Source organism: Eleginops maclovinus, chromosome 2 (assembly GCF_036324505.1).
Source record: "Eleginops maclovinus isolate JMC-PN-2008 ecotype Puerto Natales chromosome 2, JC_Emac_rtc_rv5, whole genome shotgun sequence".
NCBI lineage: Eukaryota > Metazoa > Chordata > Actinopteri > Perciformes > Eleginopidae > Eleginops > Eleginops maclovinus.
This window is the reverse complement of record NC_086350.1, coordinates 22,367,640-22,391,677: the sequence shown is the minus strand read 5'-3', so window position 1 is coordinate 22,391,677 and position 24,038 is coordinate 22,367,640. Positions and strand designations below refer to the sequence as shown.

The 24,038-nt window shown below is 38.8% G+C and overlaps 4 protein-coding genes across 5 annotated transcripts in view; all 4 read left to right on the top strand.

The window, feature by feature from the left end:
* Positions 1–613: 613 nt before the first annotated feature.
* LOC134882763 (uncharacterized) lies at positions 614–4,397 on the top strand. 2 transcript variants are annotated; one of them, XM_063910687.1, is made up of 7 exons: positions 614–1,684; positions 1,861–1,975; positions 2,167–2,469; positions 2,582–2,745; positions 2,902–3,025; positions 3,500–3,798; positions 3,920–4,397. In XM_063910687.1, exons 1-7 carry the CDS (start codon positions 932–934, stop codon positions 4,274–4,276), a joined length of 2,115 nt encoding a protein of 704 aa, XP_063766757.1. In that variant the 5' UTR covers positions 614–931; the 3' UTR covers positions 4,277–4,397. The 2 variants fall into 2 exon arrangements, with proteins under 2 accessions (XP_063766757.1, XP_063766766.1); XM_063910696.1 differs by lacking the exon at positions 3,920–4,397 and adding an exon at positions 3,144–3,379 and having other exon boundaries at positions 2,902–3,045; positions 3,500–3,622.
* Positions 4,398–5,481: 1,084 nt separating this feature from the next.
* LOC134882775 (cytochrome P450 2K1-like) lies at positions 5,482–9,453 on the top strand. The gene is made up of 4 exons (XM_063910709.1): positions 5,482–5,751; positions 6,072–6,173; positions 6,971–7,112; positions 7,216–9,453. Exons 1-4 carry the CDS (start codon positions 5,737–5,739, stop codon positions 7,401–7,403), a joined length of 447 nt encoding a protein of 148 aa, XP_063766779.1. The 5' UTR covers positions 5,482–5,736; the 3' UTR covers positions 7,404–9,453.
* A 3,256-nt stretch (positions 9,454–12,709) lies between these two features.
* LOC134873249 (cytochrome P450 2D10-like) lies at positions 12,710–18,956 on the top strand. The gene is made up of 11 exons (XM_063896721.1): positions 12,710–12,886; positions 13,487–13,649; positions 14,813–14,977; positions 15,206–15,366; positions 15,527–15,595; positions 16,121–16,225; positions 16,382–16,520; positions 17,460–17,545; positions 17,658–17,759; positions 18,078–18,219; positions 18,301–18,956. The coding sequence occupies exons 1-11, from the start codon at positions 12,725–12,727 to the stop codon at positions 18,492–18,494; spliced, it is 1,488 nt and encodes a 495-aa protein (XP_063752791.1). The 5' UTR covers positions 12,710–12,724; the 3' UTR covers positions 18,495–18,956.
* An 831-nt stretch (positions 18,957–19,787) lies between these two features.
* hsf4 (heat shock transcription factor 4) overlaps positions 19,788–24,038 on the top strand; it is a 20,101-nt gene continuing 15,850 nt past the window's right edge. Inside the window, exons 1-2 of the mRNA XM_063896779.1 lie at positions 19,788–20,242; positions 23,869–23,977. Coding sequence (XP_063752849.1) covers positions 20,117–20,242; positions 23,869–23,977 — 235 coding nt within the window. The 5' untranslated portion in view covers positions 19,788–20,116. The remainder of the gene's footprint in view (positions 20,243–23,868; positions 23,978–24,038) is intronic.

Sequence of the window (24,038 nt, the reverse complement as noted above, 5' to 3'; positions counted from 1 at the left end):
GTTAAATACACTTTGCAGACCAGGAACCAGACTGGGGTGGAAATGTTCAGAAGGGATGATTTGAAGTTTGGGGAGGTAGATAGGAGGTTGTGTTCTAACATTAGTGCAGCTGGAACTAGGGACAAAGCCAACGACAGGAAAATCAGCTTGTAATCAGAGAAAGGAGGGTTGAGTTTGGCTGCCAGCCATCTACCAGTGCTGCTAGTAATAGGGCAGAGGTGGTGGAGAACGATAGTGTGGCCCGAAAGAGGCACATTGCCAAGCAGCGAAAACGGGCCCTTGAAAGGCTTGTCCAGGCCAAAAGGATGAAAATAATATTATGTTGATATGTTGCCAAATTTGGCCAATGGGATTTACTGTTTACCTGTCCTGAATGCTTTTCACATTTAAAATGTTTTTAACTGACCAGTTTATGGATCAATAAATGTGCCATTGTTACCATAAGAAAATGTTGTCTTTTCCCTTTATTTTCTTATGGGAGTACACCAGAATGCTTAATTTACATGTTAAAATAGCAAAATTTGGCTGGGGGGGGGAAGCCCCCAGACCCCCCCTACAACAGTTTAGTTTGTCACCTTTTTCAGCCCTTCTGAGTTTGCAGGTATGTCAGGGTTCCCGCGGGTCCTTAAAAAGTCTTAAAAGCATTGAATTTATGAATTTGGAAATAATACCTTAAAAAGACTTGAAAAAGTCTTGAATTTTGATACCTGGGTCTTAAATTTGTGCAGTATGTAACTTCTCCGTATATCGCATTCTTTTAAAAAGTTTAATTTGTCAACCACTATTACTTTGATTAAATAACAGCCTAAATAAAGAGTGGCGGAACCAATAATTGAGAACGAACGCTGCCCCGGGTCGGAAGACGTCACTTTGCTACAGCATCATAGCAGCACAGACCAGAGATAGACAGACCAAGATACATTCTGTGGTTATGGGGAAATGCAAATTTAATGAAGCGTGGCGAGACAAACGAGCATTTCACTGGGTAAAACCTGTGGAAAACAACGTATTCGAAGCTTTTTGCACAGTATGCAAAAAAAAAATCCAGCTTGGTACCATGGGCGTGAAGGCTCTAGAGTCTCATGCTAAATCAGCCAAGCACATCAGTTCCATGAAGGTGAAGGATCAAACTCCCTCCGTCGCCGGGGTGTTTCAGCCTGCTAATGTTAGCCAGCTAGCTGATAATGTGTCTGAAGTAGCAGGTAACGTGAACCAGCCAGCTGCTAACGTTACTGCTACAGCCCTTCCAGCTACTAGCGCAACGCCCGTTAGTGTGGATCTGCGCACAGCCTTTGGGTCCACACCAACAATGAAAGCAGAGGTGTTGTGGACTCTCAACACAGTCGCCAAACATCAGTCCTACAATTCAAATGAGAACGTTTCCGATCTTTTCAAATTTATGTTCCCGGATTCAGACATAGCTACCACTTTCACGTGTGGTCCCGACAAAACGGCGTACATAGCCAAATTCGGTTTAGCGGTGTTCATCAAAGAGGAACTGGTGTCCAAAGTCAACAAATCGCCGTTCGTTCTGATGTTCGATGAGAGCCTCAACGAGACTACAAAAAATAAACAGCTGGATGTGCATGTCCGCTTCTGGGACGAGGGACAGGTTCAGTCCAGATATTTGGGCTCCCGGTTTATGGGACATTCCACTGCACAAGACCTGCTGTCACATCTCAAAGTAAGCATAACCTTTTTTACTCTGAATATTTCTCAGTTTATATTGATATCATTTTTGGGGTATACACAGTCCTGTAAAGGCAATGTCACAATGACCAATTAGGCACTTCCCTTAACAATATGTGCTGCTCATCTATTCATCTTATCTTGGGTAATCAAATGCAGCACTTTTTTCAGGAATGTATGGACAAACTGAACCTCAAGGACTTGGTGTCCATTTCAATGGATGGGCCTAGTGTTAACTGGAAACTGTTCGAACTTTTCCAGAAAGATCAAGCTGAGCAGTACGGAGGTGAGGAGTTTATAGGCCTAATGTTATTTCTGTGTGTGTGGGTGAGAGTGTATGTGATCCATTAGTAATATTAAAGTAAAATAGTAAGTATTTGTAGTGCAGTTTACATTGAATAAACAAGTTCAAAGTAATACAGAGAACTGCTATGGAGAATTTGGTTTCTAATATCAAGTTTGCAATGAAACCCTCAGGTCTTCAGCTCATTTGTGTGGGGAGCTGTGGCCTACACACGCTACACAATGCTTTCAAGTGTGGGTTCACTGCATGGCTGCTGGACAAGTTGCTGAGAGCAATGCACATATTGTTTAACAATGTGCCTGCCAGGAGAGAGGATTACGTCACCGTAACCAAGTCCAGTGTGTTCCCCCTTTCTTTCTGTGCCCATCGTTGGGTAGAAAACCTTCCGGTTGTGGAGAGAGCCCTGGTAGTCTGGCCATCACTTCTTCTGTACATGGAAGCTGTTAAAACAAAAAAACTCCCTAACCCTGGAACAGGTGGGCCCTACTAAAATGCTGTGAATAGGTCTGTGACTGTGTCTTTACCCTGGTGGTGGTGTGGCCTTTTCATAGTTTTTGTTGAAATGTCCTGCCTCTGTCCCTTTCACAGGATCTTATGACACAGTTGCAGCAGCCATAAAGGATCCACTCATTCTGGCCAAATTTCACTTCTACGCAGCACTTGCCAGGACCTTCACGCCCTTCCTAACAAAATATCAAACAGACGAGCCGGTGCTCCCATTCCTCTCCAAGGACCTGACCGAATTGATGATAGTAATAATTTACTTCACGTTATAATAACCAATGATTGGGCTCAATTGATACATTTTGACAATATGGGGCTTTTGGTTTAGAGGTGTAAAAAATGATTGATGTTGGTGATTAGGAGATAAAGCCGCACCAGACATTTTTGTGTTTGTCTGTTGACAGAGTCTACTCAGACGCTTCATAAAGAGAGAAGTTCTCAACGATATCACTGCCCTGCAGCTGACCAAACTGGATGTCACAGACAAGACCATCTGGCTCAGCCCACAAAACATCAGCATTGGTCTAGGTGCAGAGTCAGTTCTTAAGGTAGTGGGATGTTTTCAAAGATCATTTTACAAATGGTTAGGCGAAACCAGGTCAGTGAAGGCATGTTCTATATTCATGGCTAATTTCTTTCTCTCTAGAGCATTAAAGGTGCAGAGCTCAGGGTGCTAGAGTTCAAGAGAGAGTGCATGCAGGGACTGTGTAACATCATCAGGAAAGTGCAGGACAAAAGCCCCCTCAAGTATCTGACTGTTAGGCAGATGGTGTGCCTGGATCCGTCAGTAATGTATAGAGAACCAGAAAGATGCAGGAATCACATGAAAGGGCATGGTTCAGAGGTTTCTCCAGGACAAACAGCTAACTAATACTTCTGCGGGTAGGAATAAGAGAGGCAAATTATAGGCTACACATGAATTTATTTTCAATCTGATTTTCTGGCAATGCCCAATGATTTATCTATGTTTTTCTCAAATTTTTCTCATCTGTTTTGTCATAGGGGATGTCATACTGCAGCAGTTTGACAGTCTCCTGTCCTTGGAGAGCCGGAGTGAGGACTTCCTCTACTTTGCTCCCATGCAGAAGAGGCTGGACATCTTCCTGAGCAGTGCCATGGAGCCTTATCCAGAGCTGTGGGCCTTCTGCAAGAAGCTGCTCATCCTCTCCCACGGCCAAGCTACTGTTGAACGTGGATTCTCCATCAATAAAGAGGTGGAGTCAGATAATTTGCATGAGGACACTGTGGTCACACGGAGGCTGGTGTGTGACTACATTATACAACATGGAGGTGTTACCAAGGTAAGATGAATCCTGCCTGCACTAGTAATATGCTGTTGACTTAAAAGTTGATAGAATCAACATAGTTGGTCTCTAGAGTTTGTCACTGACTCTGGTTCTCTTTTCCCAACCCGATACCCAGGTTCCACTCAGTAAACCACTACTGACAAGTGTAGCAAGAGCAAGGACAAGGTATCGTATCCACCTTGAGAACGAAAGAAAGAAGAGGGAGGCAAAAGACCAGGCTCTCAAGAGGAAGGAGGCAGAGGACTGTCTGCAGGAGCTGAAGGTGAAGAGGATACGCGTAAAGGAGGTATCTGAGGGTCTGGCTAGGGATGCGGACAGGCTGGCTGAGCAGGCTGAAGCAAAGGCAGGGAGCAAAATGGCTGACCTGATCTCCAGGTCCAACCTCCTGCGGAGAGGCCATAAGGAGAAGTTGGCAGAACTGGCTCTCCTTGATAAAGAGATCGCTGCTAAAAGTGAAGAGCTTAGGAGTTGACTTTGATCTTTATTTTATTTATTGTTGAGTTGATTTTCTTTGTTTGTTGTTCTGGAGTCTCTCTACTCCCCATATTCCCAGCATGGAATAAGCTAGCTAATAAATAGATTTGTCACACCTCTGTTTGACTTGTTGTCTGTGGTCTGTGCTGTGATGCTGTGGTGTTGTACTCACTATTCACTACTGTGCTGCAAGTTACATAATTCTTCCATAAGGCTTTACAGTCCACATTTTCACATTTGTTTGAGAAATAATAACGTTATTAATCATAATAAACACATTTAAAAAAAAAAAAGTTTTTCTTTGCCGGTATGTCTGTGAAATAGGCCGTGAAATAGGTATTAAGTTTTGACATGAATGGTCTTAAAAAGGTCTGAAAAAGACTTGAATTTGACTTGAAGAAACCTGTGGGAACCCTGGTATGTACTTAAGGTTTTGAGACATGAATATTGAAATTAATGCTTAGCAGTCTCAAATCTCACAAACACCAAAAGTAATTTTGGAGCAACCTGGCAAAAAATAATTTCCTTCGGGATTAATAAAGTTCTATCTAATCTAAAAAAAAAAAAAGCAGAAAGATCGAATTGCCTAGAGGTTTTGAGGTAAACTGTAGAAAAAGTGTCTGCTGGAGGACAACGCCACAACCTTTTATTTATACCTATGTCAAAGTGAAAAGAAATTCCTTGTGATCGGCCTTTTTTTTTACATACAATTCATCCACACCAAAACTGTTCCTTCTCCCGAAGGAAACATCAATTACTGGCAGAAGTATTGTAGGATTTTGAGTATGGTTTTCTGCCCCCTAAAATGATTAATAGCAACTTTAAAAGAAAGGGTTGTGTACTTAAACGCTACAGACTCCAGAACTGTACATAAAATTTCAAAAATCAGCAGAAAGTTATGACTATGAGGTTGAAAGTGAAGATGGTGTGGCTGAGTATGAGCATATTGAATGGTATAGAAACATTGTCACAGTAATGAGTGTAAATGCAAAGTGCTTTCATGCAAGTGCATACAGGTTCGCCTTTTCACCACCTCAGTCATGTTCTTCATTATGCCCTAGCTCATTCATATTCTTCGTTGTGTCATTGCCCTAATATCCCGTTCAGCCGGCTTTTAAAATAGTCTTATAGTCCTCTAAAATAAGATGGTGGAATACTGGAATGTTATTTTATTGTGTACATATGTTTATTTGATTTATTTTATGGGTTTTTATGGATCTGAGGGGAATTTCTTGTTTTTTTGTTTTAATTTGGGATGTGTGCCATTTTGTAAAGCACTTTGCGCTGTACCTGCCGTATGAAAAGCGTTGTATAAATAAAGCTTTATTGTTTTTATACACATTTCAGATATATTCCCAATATTAGTATTATCTCTGCTGTTTCTCAGACCATTGTCAGCAAGAGATAGACAATGTGTTGGGAGGGAAGGATCAGGCCAGTTTCGACGACAGACACAACATGCCTTACGTGCAGGTAAGTCATTGGACTGATTCCTTCAAGTAAATGCACTTTTATTTAGTGTGCGTCTGAGTAGCTTATTTGTCACAGCATGACACAAAGACCTATCCCGATCATATGCAGAGAGATAAAAATCAGGCATTAAATCTGATGATAAAATTAATTTACGTTGGGTCCCTTGTGATAGATACTTTTGAATCACTTCCTTTAACATATACAGTATTTATAAAACAAACACAAATGGTGGTTGTTTGTTAACGTATTTAGGAACTGTCTGAGTGTCTCAAAGCTTGCATTGATTTTTTTCTTCTGTTGTAAAAAATCTCTTCTTCCAGGCTATGATCCATGAAATCCAGAGGGTAGCCAACACTGTGCCACTGAGTGTCCCCCACTGTACGATTAAAGACACAGAGCTTATGGGATATTCCATTCCCAAGGTAAGAACAGCTGTTCTTAAATTGTGTAGTTTTTTGTTTTTTTTAAGGACATTATAATTGTAGTGTTAATGGATTTATAGGACACAGGACGTGACGTTGCCCCCGGGTGGTTAGGCTTGGGAGGTTGTAAAGAAGGCACTTACTTGCACTTAAGGGTACACGCTGGAAACCTCTCTTCGTACTTATTTCTAAGTTAGAACTATTTAACTCTACAATAATAATGTGTTGTGGAAACTCACCACACTCACCAAGTCCTCTGAAACACAACCTCATCCAACTGCATTGGCACCCTGTCCAATCCCATATCAACCTCAGAACCCTACTGCTCACCTACAAAGCACTTCTCAAAATGACGTACTTTGATATGTATACCTACTACCTATTCACCTTTGAATCAAAATGTCTTGTTTAGATATGTAAACTTAACATTTACTCAAATCACTTGCTTTTATATGTAATTGATTTATATGAGATTAAATGTTGCTGGTCTTTCTGCCTATATGTTCAAAGTTTTAGTCTGGTGTGCAAGATAATTCAAAGCCCTACATAACCTGCATTGTATTTTTGAAATGGTTGGTGAACATAAAACAAATCTTTATTCTGTACATAGCATTTAGAAAGGTTTGACTTATTTGAATCCAATGCAGTAGCACTTATTGGGTTATTAATAGCTATTGTATTTACAGTATTCCTGATTTTAGTATTTTGTTTCTTCATGGTCGAATGTATTTATTGTAAGTCACTTTAGATAAAAGCGTCAGCTAACTTAAATGTAATGCTTCTTATTTTTTTCTCAGGGTACGCTGATCATTCCTAACCTGACCTCAGTGCTTAATGAGGAGGGACAATGGAAATTCCCCAATGAATTCAACCCTGAAAACTTCCTTAATGACCAGGGAGAGTTTGTTAAACCAGAGGCCTTCATGCCTTTCTCAGCAGGTATGAGAGTATTAAAAAAACAACAGTACTGGTCACTGTATCACACCGGCAGTGGCATGCACAAATGTTGTAGATGACTTTGAGGTCTGCCTTTATGTCACAGGTCCTCGTATGTGTTTGGGAGAGGGTCTGGCTCGTATGGAGCTCTTCCTCATCCTGGTGACGCTGCTCAGGAAGTTCAATTTCATCTGGCCTGAGGATGCAGGAAAGCCAGACTACACTCCAGTCTATGGCGTCACTCTGACTCCCAAACCATATCACATGAACGTCCAACTCAGGCAAACAAAGTAAAGCTGTCTTCAGATATACAGCAGAAACAGAGGAGACATAGATTGATAAAAACAGCTTTTAACTACTCGTAACAAATACAAAAACAACAAAAGAGAGCGTTTTTAGCCAACTGTAATGGCTGTAAACAATACATTACATTACATACATCAAGGTGAGTGATCACTCTTTTGGAAAACATTTAATTTATCGTATAGCTGGAGTACTGGACTTTCACATTTATATAAATGTCCACTACACAAAACGGTTTCACAAAACGCTGTTTAATCCTACTGCCACTGGGAAAGTATTTCTCAGTTCACCAGATTGTTGGTGTCGGGCGTCTGTGACCACAACCCGCAATGGCGCGTATATCTCAGGAACTATCACAGGGAAACAGACAACATGTTAAGCTACCTATCATGTGGCCTCCACTGGTACCTTGCTGCCTGAGCCCGCAATCAATAATAATAATAATAATAATGATGACTTGGATTTATATAGCGCCTTTCATAATACCCAAGGTCACTTCACAAAGTGGGAGGAGGGAGGTAGAGGGAGGGGTGGGGGGTTAGGGAGGATAGGCAAGAAAGAAGAGGTGTGTTTTGAGGTGCTTTTGGAACTGTGTATGTGACGTGGCAGAACGGATATGAGGGGGCAGAGTGTTCCAGAGGGTAGGGGCAAGTACACAGAAAGCCCTATCGCCAAAGGTTCTGAGTCTGGTGCGAGGAGTGGAGAGTAAGTCCTTGCTGGTGGAGCGCAGGGACCGTGACTGGGAGTACGGCTGGAGGAGGTCGGTGATGTACTGGGGTGCCAATGAGTGAAGTGATTTGTAGGTGAGGAGGAGGATTTTGTATCAGATCCTTTGTTTGATTGGCAGCCAATGGAGTTTCTTGAGGATGGGGGTGATGTGCTGCCAGGGCTTGGTGTGCGTTAACACCCTGGCAGCTGAGTTCTGGACAATCAAACCAAAATATTTCCTGGTAACCTGTCCTTACTTACCTCACCTTCGCAATCAATCAAACATACAACTTTTTATAATATATTACAAATTATAAGCTTTCAACATGCTAACTAAATACCATGTTATCAGTTTGGCGCTAAAAAGGTTCCTATACAGTATATCCTTCTCATTAGACCCAAGTACTCTGCTGGAAATGAACGATCTCAGAAACAGATGCACATCTGCAGTTGCCTTTTCTCTTCCTTTGAAACTGTGGCTTGCTTGACAGGCACTCCCTAGATGTTGCTAATCGGTTCCAATCCTGGGATCCACACCTGCTTCTGATGACTCTCAGTGTATGCAAAGGGTTCTCTATTCTCCTTTTTGCTGTCTTTTCAGCCTCTTGATCTTTACTTAGGCGCTTTCCCAGCTGACATATTCACTGCAGTCGGCAGCTGAATGCTAGCTATGACAGCTTACCATACACATACTTAATTAGGCCCAGCAGGGACAATGACATCATCATTTCGGTGGGAGCACTACATCGAGCATAGTCGTTATTATGGGAGTTAAACCAAACTTACAGTAGGACCTAAAAAAAAAATGTATTTCCTATATTTTAACATTGTATTTGAAAAGGGACATTTATATTTGCCCTTAACCTTAACCACATCATTTATGATGATTAAGGGTGTATGACTAACCCTTAACGAGATAGTCTTTTTAACCCAAACCTTGATGTTTTCCAGAACAAAACAAGTTGTTTCTTTGCCTTAATCTCCGCCAACCTTTATATTACACCGTATGTGGTTTTTTTAAACAGGATTTGGTATATGTATACTTACTACCATTTACCTTTGTATTCAAATGTCATGCTTTGAAAAGTATACCTGGCACTTCTCAAAATGACGTACTTTGATATGTATACCTACTACCTATTCACCTTTGAATCCACATTTCTTGTTTGGATATGTAAACTTAGCATTACCTCAAATCACTTGCTTTTATATGTAATTGATTTATATGAGATTAAATGTTGCTGGTCTTTCTGGTATTTGTTCAAGGTTTTACTCTGATGTGCAAGATAATTCAAATGTTGTGCTAACAAAATAAACAGCAATGTTAACATCATCAGTCTCTCCATTGTCTATCATTAAACACAAAATAGAAATATTAAAATCTATACATTTCCATTGTGTTATGGAGTGGGACAGAGTTCTTAACTGCAGCTGGCAAGGCAGAACAACTTAAAGCAGCAGTAACAACAATGTGTCACATCCATCCTCAACCACTGTATCTAGCATGAAGGAAGCTAAATCATATGAACTTAAGCAGTTTTGGGTGTTTGCAGATTTCTTTGAAGAGTATTTTCCATTATAATTACTTATGCCTTCTGTCTTTTTCTCCTCATGGTTTGGAAATGTAGAATTGTGTTAGCACAATGTAATAACTTTCATCAGACCATTTTAATACTAACATAATCAGGCTTCTGCAGTGTTTTAAATCATAGGGGGAAAAGATGCCGACAACCGTTTTTGAATAGCTCCCTCAAGGGGGCAATATTAGGAACAGGATTATATGTTCACTGTGATTTTATGTCTTTAAATGTACATAAAATAGATATATTAGTTGGTTTCTAATTCCAGAATAAGATCAATGAGAAGGCATCCATCTCCTTGACTAAATCTCAGACCCCCGTTTTTCTCCATTTTAAGGTAAATTCTTAATGTAGTTCAACATGTTTTTGAAAGAATGACCAAAATTGTGTTTGCTCCTGTTAATGGCAGTAATGTTTCTCTGTGTATGTTTAGTTTGCCATAGTTACGTGATTTAGCTAAAATCTTGCCTATGGCAGCACAGTGGTCAGGGCCGGTACTGGTAGTAGATAGATGGAATCGGAGGATGAAACCCTCTTGATTAGTCACATACATGCACACAGTAGAGCACACACAGTGAAATTGGTCCTCTGCATTTAACCCATCTTAGTAATAGGAGCAGTGGGCAGCTATTGTGCAGCACACCAATGGGAGGGGGGATTGGAGGTGTCTGGTGCCTTGCTCAAGGGCACCACGGCAGGGCCTAGGAGGTGAACTGGGACCTCTCCAAGTAGCAGTCCACTTTCCATATTTCAAGTCTGTTCGGGGACTTCAACCGGCGACCCTACGATTCCCAGTCCAAGCCCTACTGACTGGGCCACTGCTAATATATATATATATCTATATACAGTGGTATGCAAAAGTTTGGGCACCCCTCTGAGATTTCATGACAATTTGCTTTTCCTTTATAATAGAAGATCACAGCAACAACATTTGTTTTCCTACAAAGATGTAGACGTTTTAGTGTTTTCCAGACCAAAATTCTTAGGGTAGCATTACATAGTTTTATTATAATAAAATAAAATGCAAAAAATGGGATGTGCAAAAGTTTGGGCACCCTTATAAATAGCATTCATTTCAACACCTGTACGGATTTATAGCTGACAGGTTGCTGCACAAAATTGCTTTGATTAGCTCATTAGACCTTCAATTACAAAGACAGGTGGAACCAATCATGAAAAAGGCTATTTAACATAGGTAATAGCTGGCTGTGCCTGGCCTAGGTTCTTTCTTAGGGAGTGGCAAGATGGGGACCTCAAAACAACTCTCCACTGACCTGAAAGCTAAGATAATCCAACATTATAAATTAGGAGAAGGGTACAAAAAATTATCTGACAGGTTTAAACTGTCTGTCTCCACAGTCAGAAACGTAGTTGTGAAATGGAAGGCCACAGGAACAGTCCGTGTGAAGGAAAGATGTGGTAGGCCGACAAAAATAGGGGAAAGGCACAGGCGAAGGATGGTGAAAATGGTCACAGAGAAGCCACAGACCACCTCCAGAGAACTACAACAACATCTGGCTGCTGATGGTGTAGTTGTTCACCGTTCCACAATCCAGCGTACTTTGCACCAGGAAGAGCTCATTGGAAGGGTGATGTGCAAAAAGCCTTTCCTGAGTGTTAATCACAAGAAGAGTCGCATGAGGTATGCAAAAGCACATCTGGACAAGCCAGAAGCATTTTGGAACAAAATACTGTGGTCAGATGAGACCAAGATTGAGTTATTTGGTCATAACATGAACAGGTATGCATGGCGAAAAAAACACACTGCATTCAATGAAAAGAACTTGTTGCCCACTGTAAAATTTGGTGGAGGATCTATCATGTTATGGGGCTGTGTGGCTAGCACAGGTACTGGAAAACTTGTTAAAGTTGAGGGCCACATGAATTCCTTACAGTACCAGGAGATTCTTGACAAGAATGTTCTAGAGTCAGTCACAAAGTTGAAGCTACGCCGGGGTTGGATTTTTCAGCAGGACAATGATCCTAAGCACCGATCAAAATCCACCAAGGAATTCATGCAGAAGCACAGGTACAATGTTCTGGAATGGCCATCCCAGTCCCCAGACCTTAACATCATTGAAAATGTATGGATTTATTTGAAGAAGGCTGTCCATGCACGGAGGCCAAGAAACCTGACTGAACTGGAGACGTTTTGTGTGGAAGAATGGGCCAAAATACCACCTGCCAGGCTTAAGGGACTTGTCTGTGGCTACAGGAGGCGTCTACAGGCCGTTATTGCAGCAAAAGGAGGCAATACTAAATATTAATGGAATTATTTCTTAGGGGTGCCCAAATTTATGCACATGCCTATTTTTGTTTGAATGCACATAAACATGTTTCTGTTTGACCAATAAAAGTTATTTCACTACTGAGATGTTTCTGTTACCATAAGGTATAACATATGTTAAAATGAAGTTGCTGCTTCAAAAGCTCAGCAAGTGACAAACTGATGCAGTGGTTTTCCTAAGGGGTGCCCAAACTTTTGCATACCACTGTATATATATATATATAATATATATATATATATATATATATATATATATATATATATATATATATATATATATATATATATATATTCACTGCAAACCAATTTATTGCCACACCAAAAGTAAACGGCAAATCCAGATCAGACTATGGTTATTGGGGAAAAGGAGGTTGGTAAAGTTGATCAGTTATAAATCCATTATGTAATATTTAACATTGCTCAGGGTTCTGTTATTTTTCTATCCAGACATTAAATAATAATGAAACATTGATCACATAATAACAGGGGGCATTGAGGACATGCTCTGATTGACAAGTCTCTAAAATGTAGGTTGTTTTATCTATGGCGTCAGTAATGAATTGTGATGATTGGAAATATCTGCCTGTTGCTGCTTTTTAAGGTCAAAATGAATAATCAGTTATGCAACACCTTTGCATGACACATGATGTGCAAAGGTTGTGTTTGCTTATAAAGCCCTCGTGATTTCAGAGACAACATTAAAGGCTGTGAAAATTAATCAGATTCACAACTTCATCATGATTGCATCGGTGGTTCTAATCCTGGGAGCTGTTTTGCTCTTACTACTCCTCTTTCAGAACCACAGGACTAAAGATTTTCCTCCAGGCCCTCGACCCCTCCCCATTCTTGGGAACTTGCTGCAGCTCAATCTGGAGAACCCTATTGCCGACCTGGAGAGGGTAAAGTTAAATGACTTTATCAAAAGAAAAGACTTGCTGACCATTTGTACATACCCAATCATGCAATGATGGATCATATAAGTTTGAATTATTGGTGAAATGATACTGATAAGGTTGTTTATTTGCAATATGTGATTGTGTTGGGTGTTCAGGCTGTATTAAATGACATCTCCTTACATGTTATTTAGCTGACACTTATCCAAAGCGACTTACATACACTTCAATACCGTAGAAATGCTTGCAGGAGCAATCCTGGGGTTAGGCATCTGGCCCAATGACGCTTAAACATGGGGGAGATCAGCCAAAAAAGGCTAGTGTTTAATAATTGGCTGGATCAATAAATAGAAATTACATTTTTACTTATCTGGTCTGTCATCATATTCTCATTTCTGTAACAGCATTACATTTCAAACAATAGTAGTGTAAGTTCATTAAAAAAAAACTTCAATGCGAATACATCTGTAAGATCTGCTTAAAACTCAACCTTATGTTACTCCTACTAACATTAACTTGTTCCTAATAACTCATTACTATGGTTGATGATTGCTCTCTATTAAGTTCAGTCCCCTAAATCTCATTCTTATCTGTCTCTGTCCCCAGTTGGCCAAGCGCTATGGTAACGTATACAGCATTTTCATCGGTCAGCGGCCAGTGGTTGTCATCAACGGGCTGCAGGCTTTAAAAGAAGCCCTGGTCACCAAAGCGGCAGACTTCTCTGGCAGATCACAAGACCTAATGGTTAATCATGCTGCAATAGTGAAAGGTATAAAGCAAGGTTTAGCCTTTTTCTATGCAGTGATTTTTCATTTTCATTGTATGCCATACACCATAACATCTAAACAGAGAGTATGGAGAGATAATGTATGGAGTCCTCATAATGGCACCACCTGTTGGCAGTAGTGGTGCTATCACCAAAGTATCAAGTAGAAGGTGTTATTGACTGATGTGTTATATAAGATTATCAGATTGTCAATATTGATGCATCAAAAATGTAAGCAGCCTTTTATGCTTGCAGCTGGTTAAGGTGGAACTAGTTTCCATTACATTGTATACAGTTAGTTCTTTGAATCCAGAGGTTGTCAATATGGGGTCAGAAAGAGCAGTTCAGTCAGATATCTAAAATGTTTTTGATATGTTTATTAGAAGCAGCATATAGTTTGAGTTTGTCGTCTAGGCTCGGGCCTCATCCCTCCATAGAATTACATAGAATATTGAATGATGATTAGATAACTAACCTCCAAGCCTACAGGTGGATGCTGGCCTGGAAGCTGAGGTGGTGGTGGGGCAAGCAAGCATCAGCAACGTGGAAGCAGCAGAAGCAGCAAGACAGAGGCAGGCGGATCTGGCAGCTTAAATAGAGCAGGAAGTTTAGGAAATTGTGTTTGGTTGGTTGTAAGAGCGACGAGGCGCGTCACGTGTAAATTAATCATTGGTGCTGGAGTTGACTGCCTGAACTAGCTCGCAGGCTTCACCCCATTTGTGGGATAGAATGGATTGATGTGTAGAAACTTATTTTAAATTAATCTTATGAGTCACTAATACACTCACGTTTTACTTCAGTAAAAAACAACAATATTATTTTTTTTATTTAATGTTATCAAATAGAAGAATGAAGTTGCAAAAAACACTTATACTAAAGTATAAGTACAGTACCTACAAATTATTTTTACCAACAACTCAAACCCTGTACTTTACACTACTGGGTAAAATAATGAAACTGTGACAAACACCAATTCACTCCGCTGAGAAGAAACACACATGTAACATGTAAGCCATTAGTATGTTCAATGTCGGTGATGGTGATCCAGTAGGAAGCTCAATAAGTTAATATGGAAAATAAAATGTGTCAATTAAATTGTATTCACTACATTTAAAAAGTGTATTTGAAATTGAATGCAATTACTAATTTTACATTTTTACATATAGCTAATGCAGCTGGAGTGATTCTAGCAGATTATAACGCTGGCTGGAGAGAGCAACGACGTTTTGGTTTGATGACCCTGAGAAACTTTGGTCTGGGGAAGCAGACGATGGAGCAGAACATTCTGAGAGAGACACAGTATATCACACAGCTAATGGAGCAGAGTGTTGGTATGTCCAGTTGTACTCACAGTACACAGAGGTTGTTGTTGAAAAACTAAACATCAAAGTGAGAATGGCATCAGGGTCTAGACATCTTTTGAACTGTGTACTGTGAACCATACCCTCATTTTATTTTATTTATTTACCATATGATATTTCAAGCATTAAAGGTGTTTTTGTTGTAATCATTTTTGTCAAAATCAAGTCCAAGAATCATTTTTCATCTGTTTTTTCTAGGTAAAAACATGAATCCTCAACAGCTGTTCCACAATGCGGCCTCCAACATCATCTGCCAAGTTCTTTTCGCAAGGCACTTTGACTATGAGGATGAGTTCATGAAGTTTTTTGTTGGCGTTTTTCAACAGACCTCCAAAATAATCAATGGGCGCTGGGGTATGGTGAGTCACATTTTTTACAACAAAACCATTCATTAGACATATAGAGAGTATATGTGCTTGACATCTTTTTGAAGTAAACACACCCTAAAAAGGGTCCTGAATGATGAATTTAAGGAATTCTTAAATGTTTACAATCTTTATTTTTTTCTCTCCCATAAAGATCTATGACTCGTTTCCCATTGTGCGCAACCTGCCACTGCCCTTCCGGAAGGCCTTCAACTTGTTTGAGGTATCTTTGTAATAGATTTGTTGACAGACAGCCAAAACACATGCTTTATCACAGTGATAAGGGCTTCAATCCTTGGAGTTGATGAGTTCCTATTAAAGTCCACAGTACAGCTGAGGCTAATAAAAATGACTTGTACAGTAGCTATCTCTTGATGGTCCTATGTGAAAAGTCAAAGCCCAGTAGAAGTTATTGCAATTCATTAGTATGTGAACATCAATGTCTGTTCACAATTGGGTTCTATTATTTATTAATTATTATAAACAGAAAACAACCTTAAAAGGTGTTCAATCGCATTATTATGCTACTGAATATGGTATGCTAGGAAATTATTTTTAATTCATGTTTTGGCCACTAAATGAGAATGTAGGTTCCTTTAAATGGGTTGAATTGTCAAAGCCTACAAGACGAGAGATGTGGGCCTGAAATTTAAATCATTTAAATCCGTTTTGTTTCCAACTTGAATATTTCTATGCCCTTAATTAACCTTGAATTATCTTTCTTTTCTTAAACTGTTTTACTCATCAGGTTGCACATGGGAAATTGTTGGAGATGGTGGCTGAGAACAAAAAGACCAGAATTCCTGGTAAACCACGGCATTTCATCGACACTTACCTGGATGAACTCGATAAGGTGTGTGTGTGTAAGGGTTTGTTAAATTGAAGAATAATGTCCTGAACACTTGGTATAAACTGTAATGTTGTTGACCACCAAGATATTTAAGCTCTGAGGAGGTGACAAAATGATCAGTAACTACTCGCTCTTTCTTTCTCTTGTCAACCTGCATAGAGAGGAAATGATGGCTCGTCATTTTCTGAGGACCAGCTTTGTGCATTTATTTTGGATCTGCACTTTGCTGGGACAGACACGACTGCCAACACCCTGCTGACTGGCTTTCTTTACCTAATGAATTATCCCCAGATACAGGGTATGGCTGTCTATCATCTGTCTGTCTCCACTTTATTTATTTGTTCTAGAGGCATGGCTACAGAGACACAAATGTCAGTCTGTCAGTTGGTCGCAAGACCGAAAAATCTGAAATACTACTGGAGGTAATTTTGACGATGATTTATCGTGATGAATTTAATGACTACAGATTTTTTCTATTATGCCAAATAGCAGGCATTTGTGGTCATGCAAATATTTCGACAATTATTGTATACATTTTCATCAAATGTGATACAGATATGGCCTGCTACAAGATTGCAAAGGGGTCCCACAATACTAGATTTAACATGTGACCATTAATCACATGACTGCGCTATTTAAAGAAGCAAAAAAATAAATAGTTTGAGTTTAAAAGATCATGGTTTGGAACACTATTAGTATAGCGTGTACATACTACTTTATGTACGTGATGTAGGACAAGAAGTGGTACAGTAACATCATTACCTTTAGTAATTCATAATCAAATAAAATGTTGTTGACCAATTTTTTTTTTTCTCATCAAAACGCAGGTGTGTTTTTGTTTGAACCACAATGACTTCCTGAATAAACAGACTCGTCCAGCCTCTATAATACAGACCTTTGCCTTTGATCCTGTCATATTAGCTATGGCCACTAGACAAATATAAGTATGGGTTGTAAAAAGTTGCTTGGACAGGCGACTTATAGGGCTATGTTTTCATATAGCACCATCATCATGTCAAAATAAGATGACATGACAAGTTCTGTCAATCCATCATTTATTTTAGTCTCATGGACACACATCACACCTACATTTAATTTGCACTGTCTTCAAACATTTGAGAAGCAACAGTCAAGCTGCCATAAAGCACATAGGTGGATAAAAAAAATGCAATGTTCTCTCTTTCTGTTAACTCTCTATTTGTATACTTCATCATAATTATATTCTGTTTATTACCAGAACGCTGTCAGCAGGAAATAGACAATGTTCTGGATGGGAAGAATGAAGCCTGTTTTGAAGATAGACACCAGATGCCCTATGTGCAGGTATAAAGATTATGAATATAAATGTCTTTGAAGTGTAAAAACTTAGTTATATATCTTGGATTAGAACAACGTTACAGTGGGATGCTCTGACAGCTGTGTCTCTGTTATACAGGCTGTCATTCATGAGATCCAGAGGGTGGCAAACACTGTTCCTCTCTCTGTTTTCCACTGCACCAGTAGAGACACGGAGCTAATGGGATACTCCATACCGAAGGTAAGATGAACATATAAAGTATAAAACATTTAAAAAGCCTTGAAATGATAGCAGATTCCCTCTGAACACTAACCGATAGAATTTGCAATACAGGAAATAGCTGAGAAATATTCATGTCAATTTCCAAATAGCTCCAAAAACACTATTAAAAGCCCAAAATAGACATATTAATAAATAACATATCCTCATTGTGTCAATAAAACAACATTTATGTATGTGAGCACCTGTGAAGAGGAATGTCAGGAGGGAAGTCAGAGCAGTAACATTCATGTTATGTACATCCAGCTCCTTTTCAATTATTTCTTGTTCAATTTTCAGGGAACCATTATCATCCCCAACCTGACCTCAGTGCTGAATGAGGAGGGACAGTGGAAATCTCCCCTTGATTTCAACCCTGAAAACTTCCTCAATGACCAGGGACAATTTGTTAAACCAGAAGCCTTCATGCCATTCTCTATAGGTGAGTGAAACGTTGATTCATTCATTGATTTAAATATTGCTTGGAGTTAAGGTTATGGCGGTTAAGCATTTTAACCTGCAGGTCACCGTATGTGTCTCGGAGAGGTTCTGGCTCGTACTGAGCTCTTCCTCATTTTGGTAACGCTTCTGAGGAGGTTCAACTTCATCTGGCCAGAAGATGCAGGAGAGCCAAACTACACGCCTGTTTTTGGTACAACCATGACCCCCAAACCTTATCCAATGAAGGTGCAGGTCAGAAGTCAGAGGCTATCCTAATATTGCTAACATCATACACAATTCACCACTTGATCACAAAAAACAGCTTTGATTATTGCTGCAAAAGTCAATCCATTAATCATAATGTTTATGTGAAGGGCTTTACTAGTGACACACCCTCAGGAAGATGTGATCATCTCTGCAGTTTCCTTCAGAGCTTTCTACAGAGCTTTATTGTGTCTTTCGACTCACTGTTTTCACACCTTACAAAACAACTGTTTCATCTAGCTAGTTTCCAGTCAAGCTTTTTAACACATTTTTGTGAAGATCATAGAGCTAAAACAAATTTGATTGTATTCACTGTTTTGTTCAAAGTTTGAAAATCATACAGTCGTATTATATATTATCAGATTTTCTAAAATCATAAAATGTAATACTCAATATTTCCTTTTTACCTGTGAATATTTAAATTGTTAAACAATGTACATTTCGATGAACTTAATAAATCTAATAATGATTGTGTTCATTTTCTAAGAGTGGTTAATTTGTACCTAATGGTGGCACTAAAGTCACGAGACCAACAGGACTGAATATTTGGGACAATAAATAACTACAGAAAGGACATTTGAGGACATTCAACCAGTCATGAAGATGTTCTGTTGGAAATATTGTATTTTTTAACTCCCCTGCATCAATATTATATGACAGCTAAGAGAATGTAACTTTGCTGGTTATACATTTTTACAAATCTGAATTTCTGGAATATGATGCATTAAAGGGAAAAAAAATAAACTCAGGTTATAATCTGCCACAAAATTAAATGGATGTTCCCATGTTGCAGCATCAATGACAACAGTTAAGTGACACATTTCATTATAGAACTTTCTTTTTGTAATTGAGTGTTTTTCATATGTAGTACTTTTTATTGATTGAAGGATCTTCTTCTTCCACCATTTATATTATTTACATGTATTTTCAGCAGGACAGTGTGTACACTTAATAACAAATTGTTAAGACATTTTTGAAAGTCCTCCATAAGAGAAGGGACCCTTCTACCTGGCATACAGGTACACTGAACCCTGCACTGTTCAGTTTTTACAAAAGCCTTTGATGGGGGAACAGGGGTGTATTGTTGAAGCTTTTGTGTGGATTGTTTTACTGGGCGGTCTCTTGATTGTCAGTGGGAGGCCGGGGGTATAGTGTGTGTGTGTGTGTGTGTGTGTGTGTGTGTGTGTGTGTGTGTGTGTGTGTGTGTGTGTGTGTGTGTGTGTGTGTGTGTTGCATGTGTGCTGACATGGACCTTCTGTGATGACATTCAGTTGTGTAACTGATGTGGCAGGGAGGACAGAGGGAGGATTCGCAAATGAGGAAAGGAAACCGTAAGAGCAACAAAGGTAGATTGATTTAGACTGTATTTACAAGAAACTAAAGAAAAGAGTAATACAAAACTAAGAGACAAAGTTATATTGGCAAAGAATGTAAGGTGACAGATTGACGGACTGAGATGGAATCTAAGAGACATAGACAAACTTGGGATTATCAGTAACGGATCGTCAGAGGTGGAGTTTCTCAATCATGGACTAATCTCTGAGTCTGCTAATACATTCGCACACATAATTGACAAACACACACACACATTTGGTTTCCTGTTTGAGTCGTCTTGGCAGTGGACAAGTGTCAGTATGCAGGAATCTCCAGGTGCCATGGGCGTAGATGGAAGCTACGCCAGCAATGTTCCCGCATTTCTAACCAAGCTGTGGACACTGGTGGAGGATCCAGATACCAACCACCTCATCTGCTGGAGCGCTGTGAGTCAGTCCTCAGGACGAAATGTACAATATGCTGTATATACTGTGAGGAATTTCAATTAAGAAAAGCATAACACAAAGCCAAAGTATGAATGTACATCCATGCACTTTGTTGCATTGTCTTCCTTCGTTAATACACTGATGCTAGAGTTCTTAAATAGCACATTTAAATGCTTTTTAAGGTGTTTTCAGGCCTAATTTCCTTGCATTCAAGATGTTGAACACTGTTTTGTGATGGCACACTAAATAGCCTCACAGCAAAACAATTAATGTGTAAATTGAGCGATAGGGAAAGTGGCTTATAGCAGTTGAAAAGCTAAATAAACAATATCAATCTGTGAAGAAAATATATAGATTCAAGCACTTTCAATTTCCCATCTTCTTTTTGTGTATTCTAAATAACTTTCCAGGCCTTGGGCCATAAACTTATTTTTAAGATCTTTTGGCACCCATAATTAGTGTTCATCATCTTCATTCTATTCTGTGATAAGGAACAGCCCATTTAAAAATGATGAACAAATGATATGCAAAAGAAAAGTCAGAGATATTTAGGGGAACAGGATTTGTATGACATAAAAACAAAGAAAATGTAACATTAATATACAAATGAACAGTCCAATGAGAGTTTTCTATGAAGAATTGAGCCCGGAGTGCACATGTTTAGCTTGCTATCTGGCTGCATTTGCTATCATTTAGCCTAGCTTATAGATACTAGTTCAACCTAGCTGGCTAAAATATCCTCCTGCTTAACTTGTTAACCCCACAAGCAAAAAAGAAAAACTCTATAACTCTATAAAAGTTATATACACAATATAATTCAATACAATATTTAATATCAATCAATGACATTGGTAAGTTGTGCCCTTAGTAGGCTAACGCTTGGAACCCACAATAGAAGTTGGAGAAGTACTCAGTTCCTTTAAATAAACATCAATACATCCAGATGTCGTAAGGGAAAGGGGCTAAAATAGTATAAGCTAAATGTTACATAAAAATACTTGTTTGTTTAGTCCAGTGAGTGCCAACCCAGGGTCGAACCCCTCTGGTCAGAAGATAAGTCTTGGATACGAAATATTAAAATATTTGATATTTGATCATTTTACCTCTCCAGGTCTTGCAATTTGATTTAAATAAATCCATTTGAGAAGCTAACAGGAAAGATTACACTTCCAAGAATGTTGACAACAGACCCTAATATTATGGTTTGAAGTTTTATACCAATAATATATAATATATAAATAATATTATTGGTTGACTTACAATACATTAGTGAACTTTAACACCCATCGTAATGCATACATTGTTGGTCAGTTTTTGAGCCTGCATTTATTTGATAAATCTGTTCATTTAGTCATGTAAAAATAGTCTGTAGAGTGTTATCTATCGTGAAAGTGTATTGTGATTCCCTCACTTACAACACTTTTGACCTTTGAACTTGGATAAGTAGCTACAAGTTTAATTTCGTGAGCAAGTAAAGTAATTCTTTGAAGGGTTTAGGTCCATTTGTATAGCATTGTCTAGATGTAAACAGAGACCATATGTAGGTTTTTATGTGCGTATCCCTGTTTATCAGAGGGAATTAGCTGTGTAGGGTTGATGTGTGTCATGCAGGCTTCAGTGCTAAACAGGAAGAGGACAGCTTCTCTGTTCTTTTTGTGTGGAGACAAATACACTGACAGAAGCTCTTTAGTCCCGTGACATCTGTGGTTAAGAGTGTATAGCATCAGCTGTTGTATTGTCAGACAAGTAGGCAAGTGAACATTACAACAGACAAAGCAACATTAGTTCTTGTTAGAATTTTCAAAACATTATTCATTACTCAATTGCTATGCACATGGGTTTTGCTTACTCCACAACTATCTTTTCAGAGTGGAAGAGCTAATGCAGTTGTTTAGTTAGACTGCAATGTTGGGTGAGAGAGCATGACTCGTCACTCAATTCGATTTGGATATCATTGTACACTCACGGGGGTTTTCTCCCAAAATACAGTTGCTCCCTGCTTTGTATGCTTCGTAGTTTTCGACTCTGAAAAGATCTGCGCTTATTATATTTTAGCCCAAACACTCCCATAGCCAGTTTTGCCAACCTTTGACGACTGTTGTGATCATTATTTGGAAACCTTCTTTCTTATTGTTCATTTGTCTTTGTTTCCCATGTGTGCACTGAAAAAAAGCAATAATATTAAATGTTTAAATTAATAAATATATAATAATACGTTCAACATAATATTATTGCTTTAAAAAAAAACTAAAACAGTTGTGTGACATTTGTTGACATAATGCGTTTAATTAAAGTCAACGTTTCAGTTATTAAGTTTTTTCAGTGTGTAGGAGAGCTTTATTCACAATGTTTACATGACAAACCAATCATTATACCTTGTTTTTGCATTCCAAAATAAATCAGTTTGAATTTTTGCATTGCTACAATCACTGCTGCCGTGGTCACTAGAATGTCTCAGTTAGGACCAAATCTCTGAATATGCTAATACTTTCAGTTTGTGGGTATTACAGTAGCACTGATCTGCATAGAAATGGGCCAATTGTGTGCCACGTATGCAAATTCCCTAATTTATAAACTGGCAAACGGCACTGGAGAACTAAGAAACTACTGACTTGGCAGCACAGTTAGCGGTTCATTTCATCGCTTAGAGGCGCTTTGAGTCTCCTTTGGTCAATTTACCCCTTAGTGTTCATGAGCATATGAAATAGCTGCAAAAGTGCTCTTTAGAATCCAAAAAGGGTGAAGATTACAGCTCACGCAAAGTATTCTGTAATCTGTAGTGACAGTGTTCTAAATCTTCTTAAACCTTTCCAGTTTGGGCCAAAAGTGTAACAGTTCCATGTGTACCTTAGATTTAAAGTTATCACTCTTGTTCTATTTTTGGTTTATGAATGTAAAGCCATTTATGGGATAAATGAACAAGAGAGGGTAACCTGGTTAAATTGTATTCCTGCTCATTTTAATATTGTGGCATTGTCATCACTAATTCTGAAATGTCTCTGATGAAGCACAAGCTAGTGCAAAATGGCTTGACAAATGAGAATAAAATGAGTCTTAATTTTACTACGGTCAGACTACAGAAGTTCCTGATCACTTCATAGGTTTTCCCTGAAAGTGAGGTGCTGTACCACGTTACACAATATTATTAATTACAGTGCCACTTTCTGGACAATGCCACTTTTTCAATCCTTTTAAGCATTCAACTTCTCCATCGCTGTAGCTGTTGGAAACTGATATCCAATATGCCTTGTTGCAGATTTCATCTTCAAAACAACAGGAATTATTTTTATTTTTTGTCTCATTTTATTGTGCTGTATTTAAAAACCCGGTATTGATCGCTACTTCTTCTAACAGCTGACTGGTTTCTGGACCAGTTGTTATGATCATTACAAAAGAGAGTGTCTATAGCATCAGAAAGACAAAAAGTGACAGTAAGCAAAAATAATCAGAAAGAAATAACCAGACAAGTCAAAATACTATGTTGATGTAAATCAAAACCTATCATTAGAATGGAGATAAAAAATACTTTGATATCAAAGAGGTTGTGGAGCTCATGTGTGTATATCAAGTATGTGATCACAGCTGTTTTATAATAATAACACAATCCTGGTTACTTTCTGTTTCAGTCTGGGACAAGTTTCCATGTGTTTGATCAGGGACGCTTTGCCAAGGAAGTTCTGCCAAAGTACTTTAAACACAATAATATGGCAAGCTTTGTCCGACAGCTCAACATGTGTAAGTACACTTTCTTCCTCTCCTTTGTTCTCATCTCTTAACAGCAGTATATATTTATACT

Bases quoted from the DNA above. Each gene is read 5' to 3' on its own strand.
- LOC134882763 (XM_063910687.1), top strand. From the start codon at position 932: ATGGGGAAATGCAAATTTAATGAAGCGTGGCGAGACAAACGAGCATTT. The intron at 1,685-1,860 runs GTAAGCATAACC...CACTTTTTTCAG, and splicing joins ACCTGCTGTCACATCTCAAA to GAATGTATGGACAAACTGAA. The intron at 2,746-2,901 runs GTAATAATTTAC...GTCTGTTGACAG, and splicing joins ACCTGACCGAATTGATGATA to AGTCTACTCAGACGCTTCAT.
- LOC134882775 (XM_063910709.1), top strand. The intron at 6,174-6,970 runs GTAAGAACAGCT...TTTTTTTCTCAG, and splicing joins TGGGATATTCCATTCCCAAG to GGTACGCTGATCATTCCTAA. The intron at 7,113-7,215 runs GTATGAGAGTAT...TTTATGTCACAG, and splicing joins CTTCATGCCTTTCTCAGCAG to GTCCTCGTATGTGTTTGGGA.
- LOC134873249 (XM_063896721.1), top strand. From the start codon at position 12,725: ATGATTGCATCGGTGGTTCTAATCCTGGGAGCTGTTTTGCTCTTACTA. The intron at 12,887-13,486 runs GTAAAGTTAAAT...CTCTGTCCCCAG, and splicing joins CTATTGCCGACCTGGAGAGG to TTGGCCAAGCGCTATGGTAA. The intron at 17,546-17,657 runs GTATAAAGATTA...TCTGTTATACAG, and splicing joins ACCAGATGCCCTATGTGCAG to GCTGTCATTCATGAGATCCA.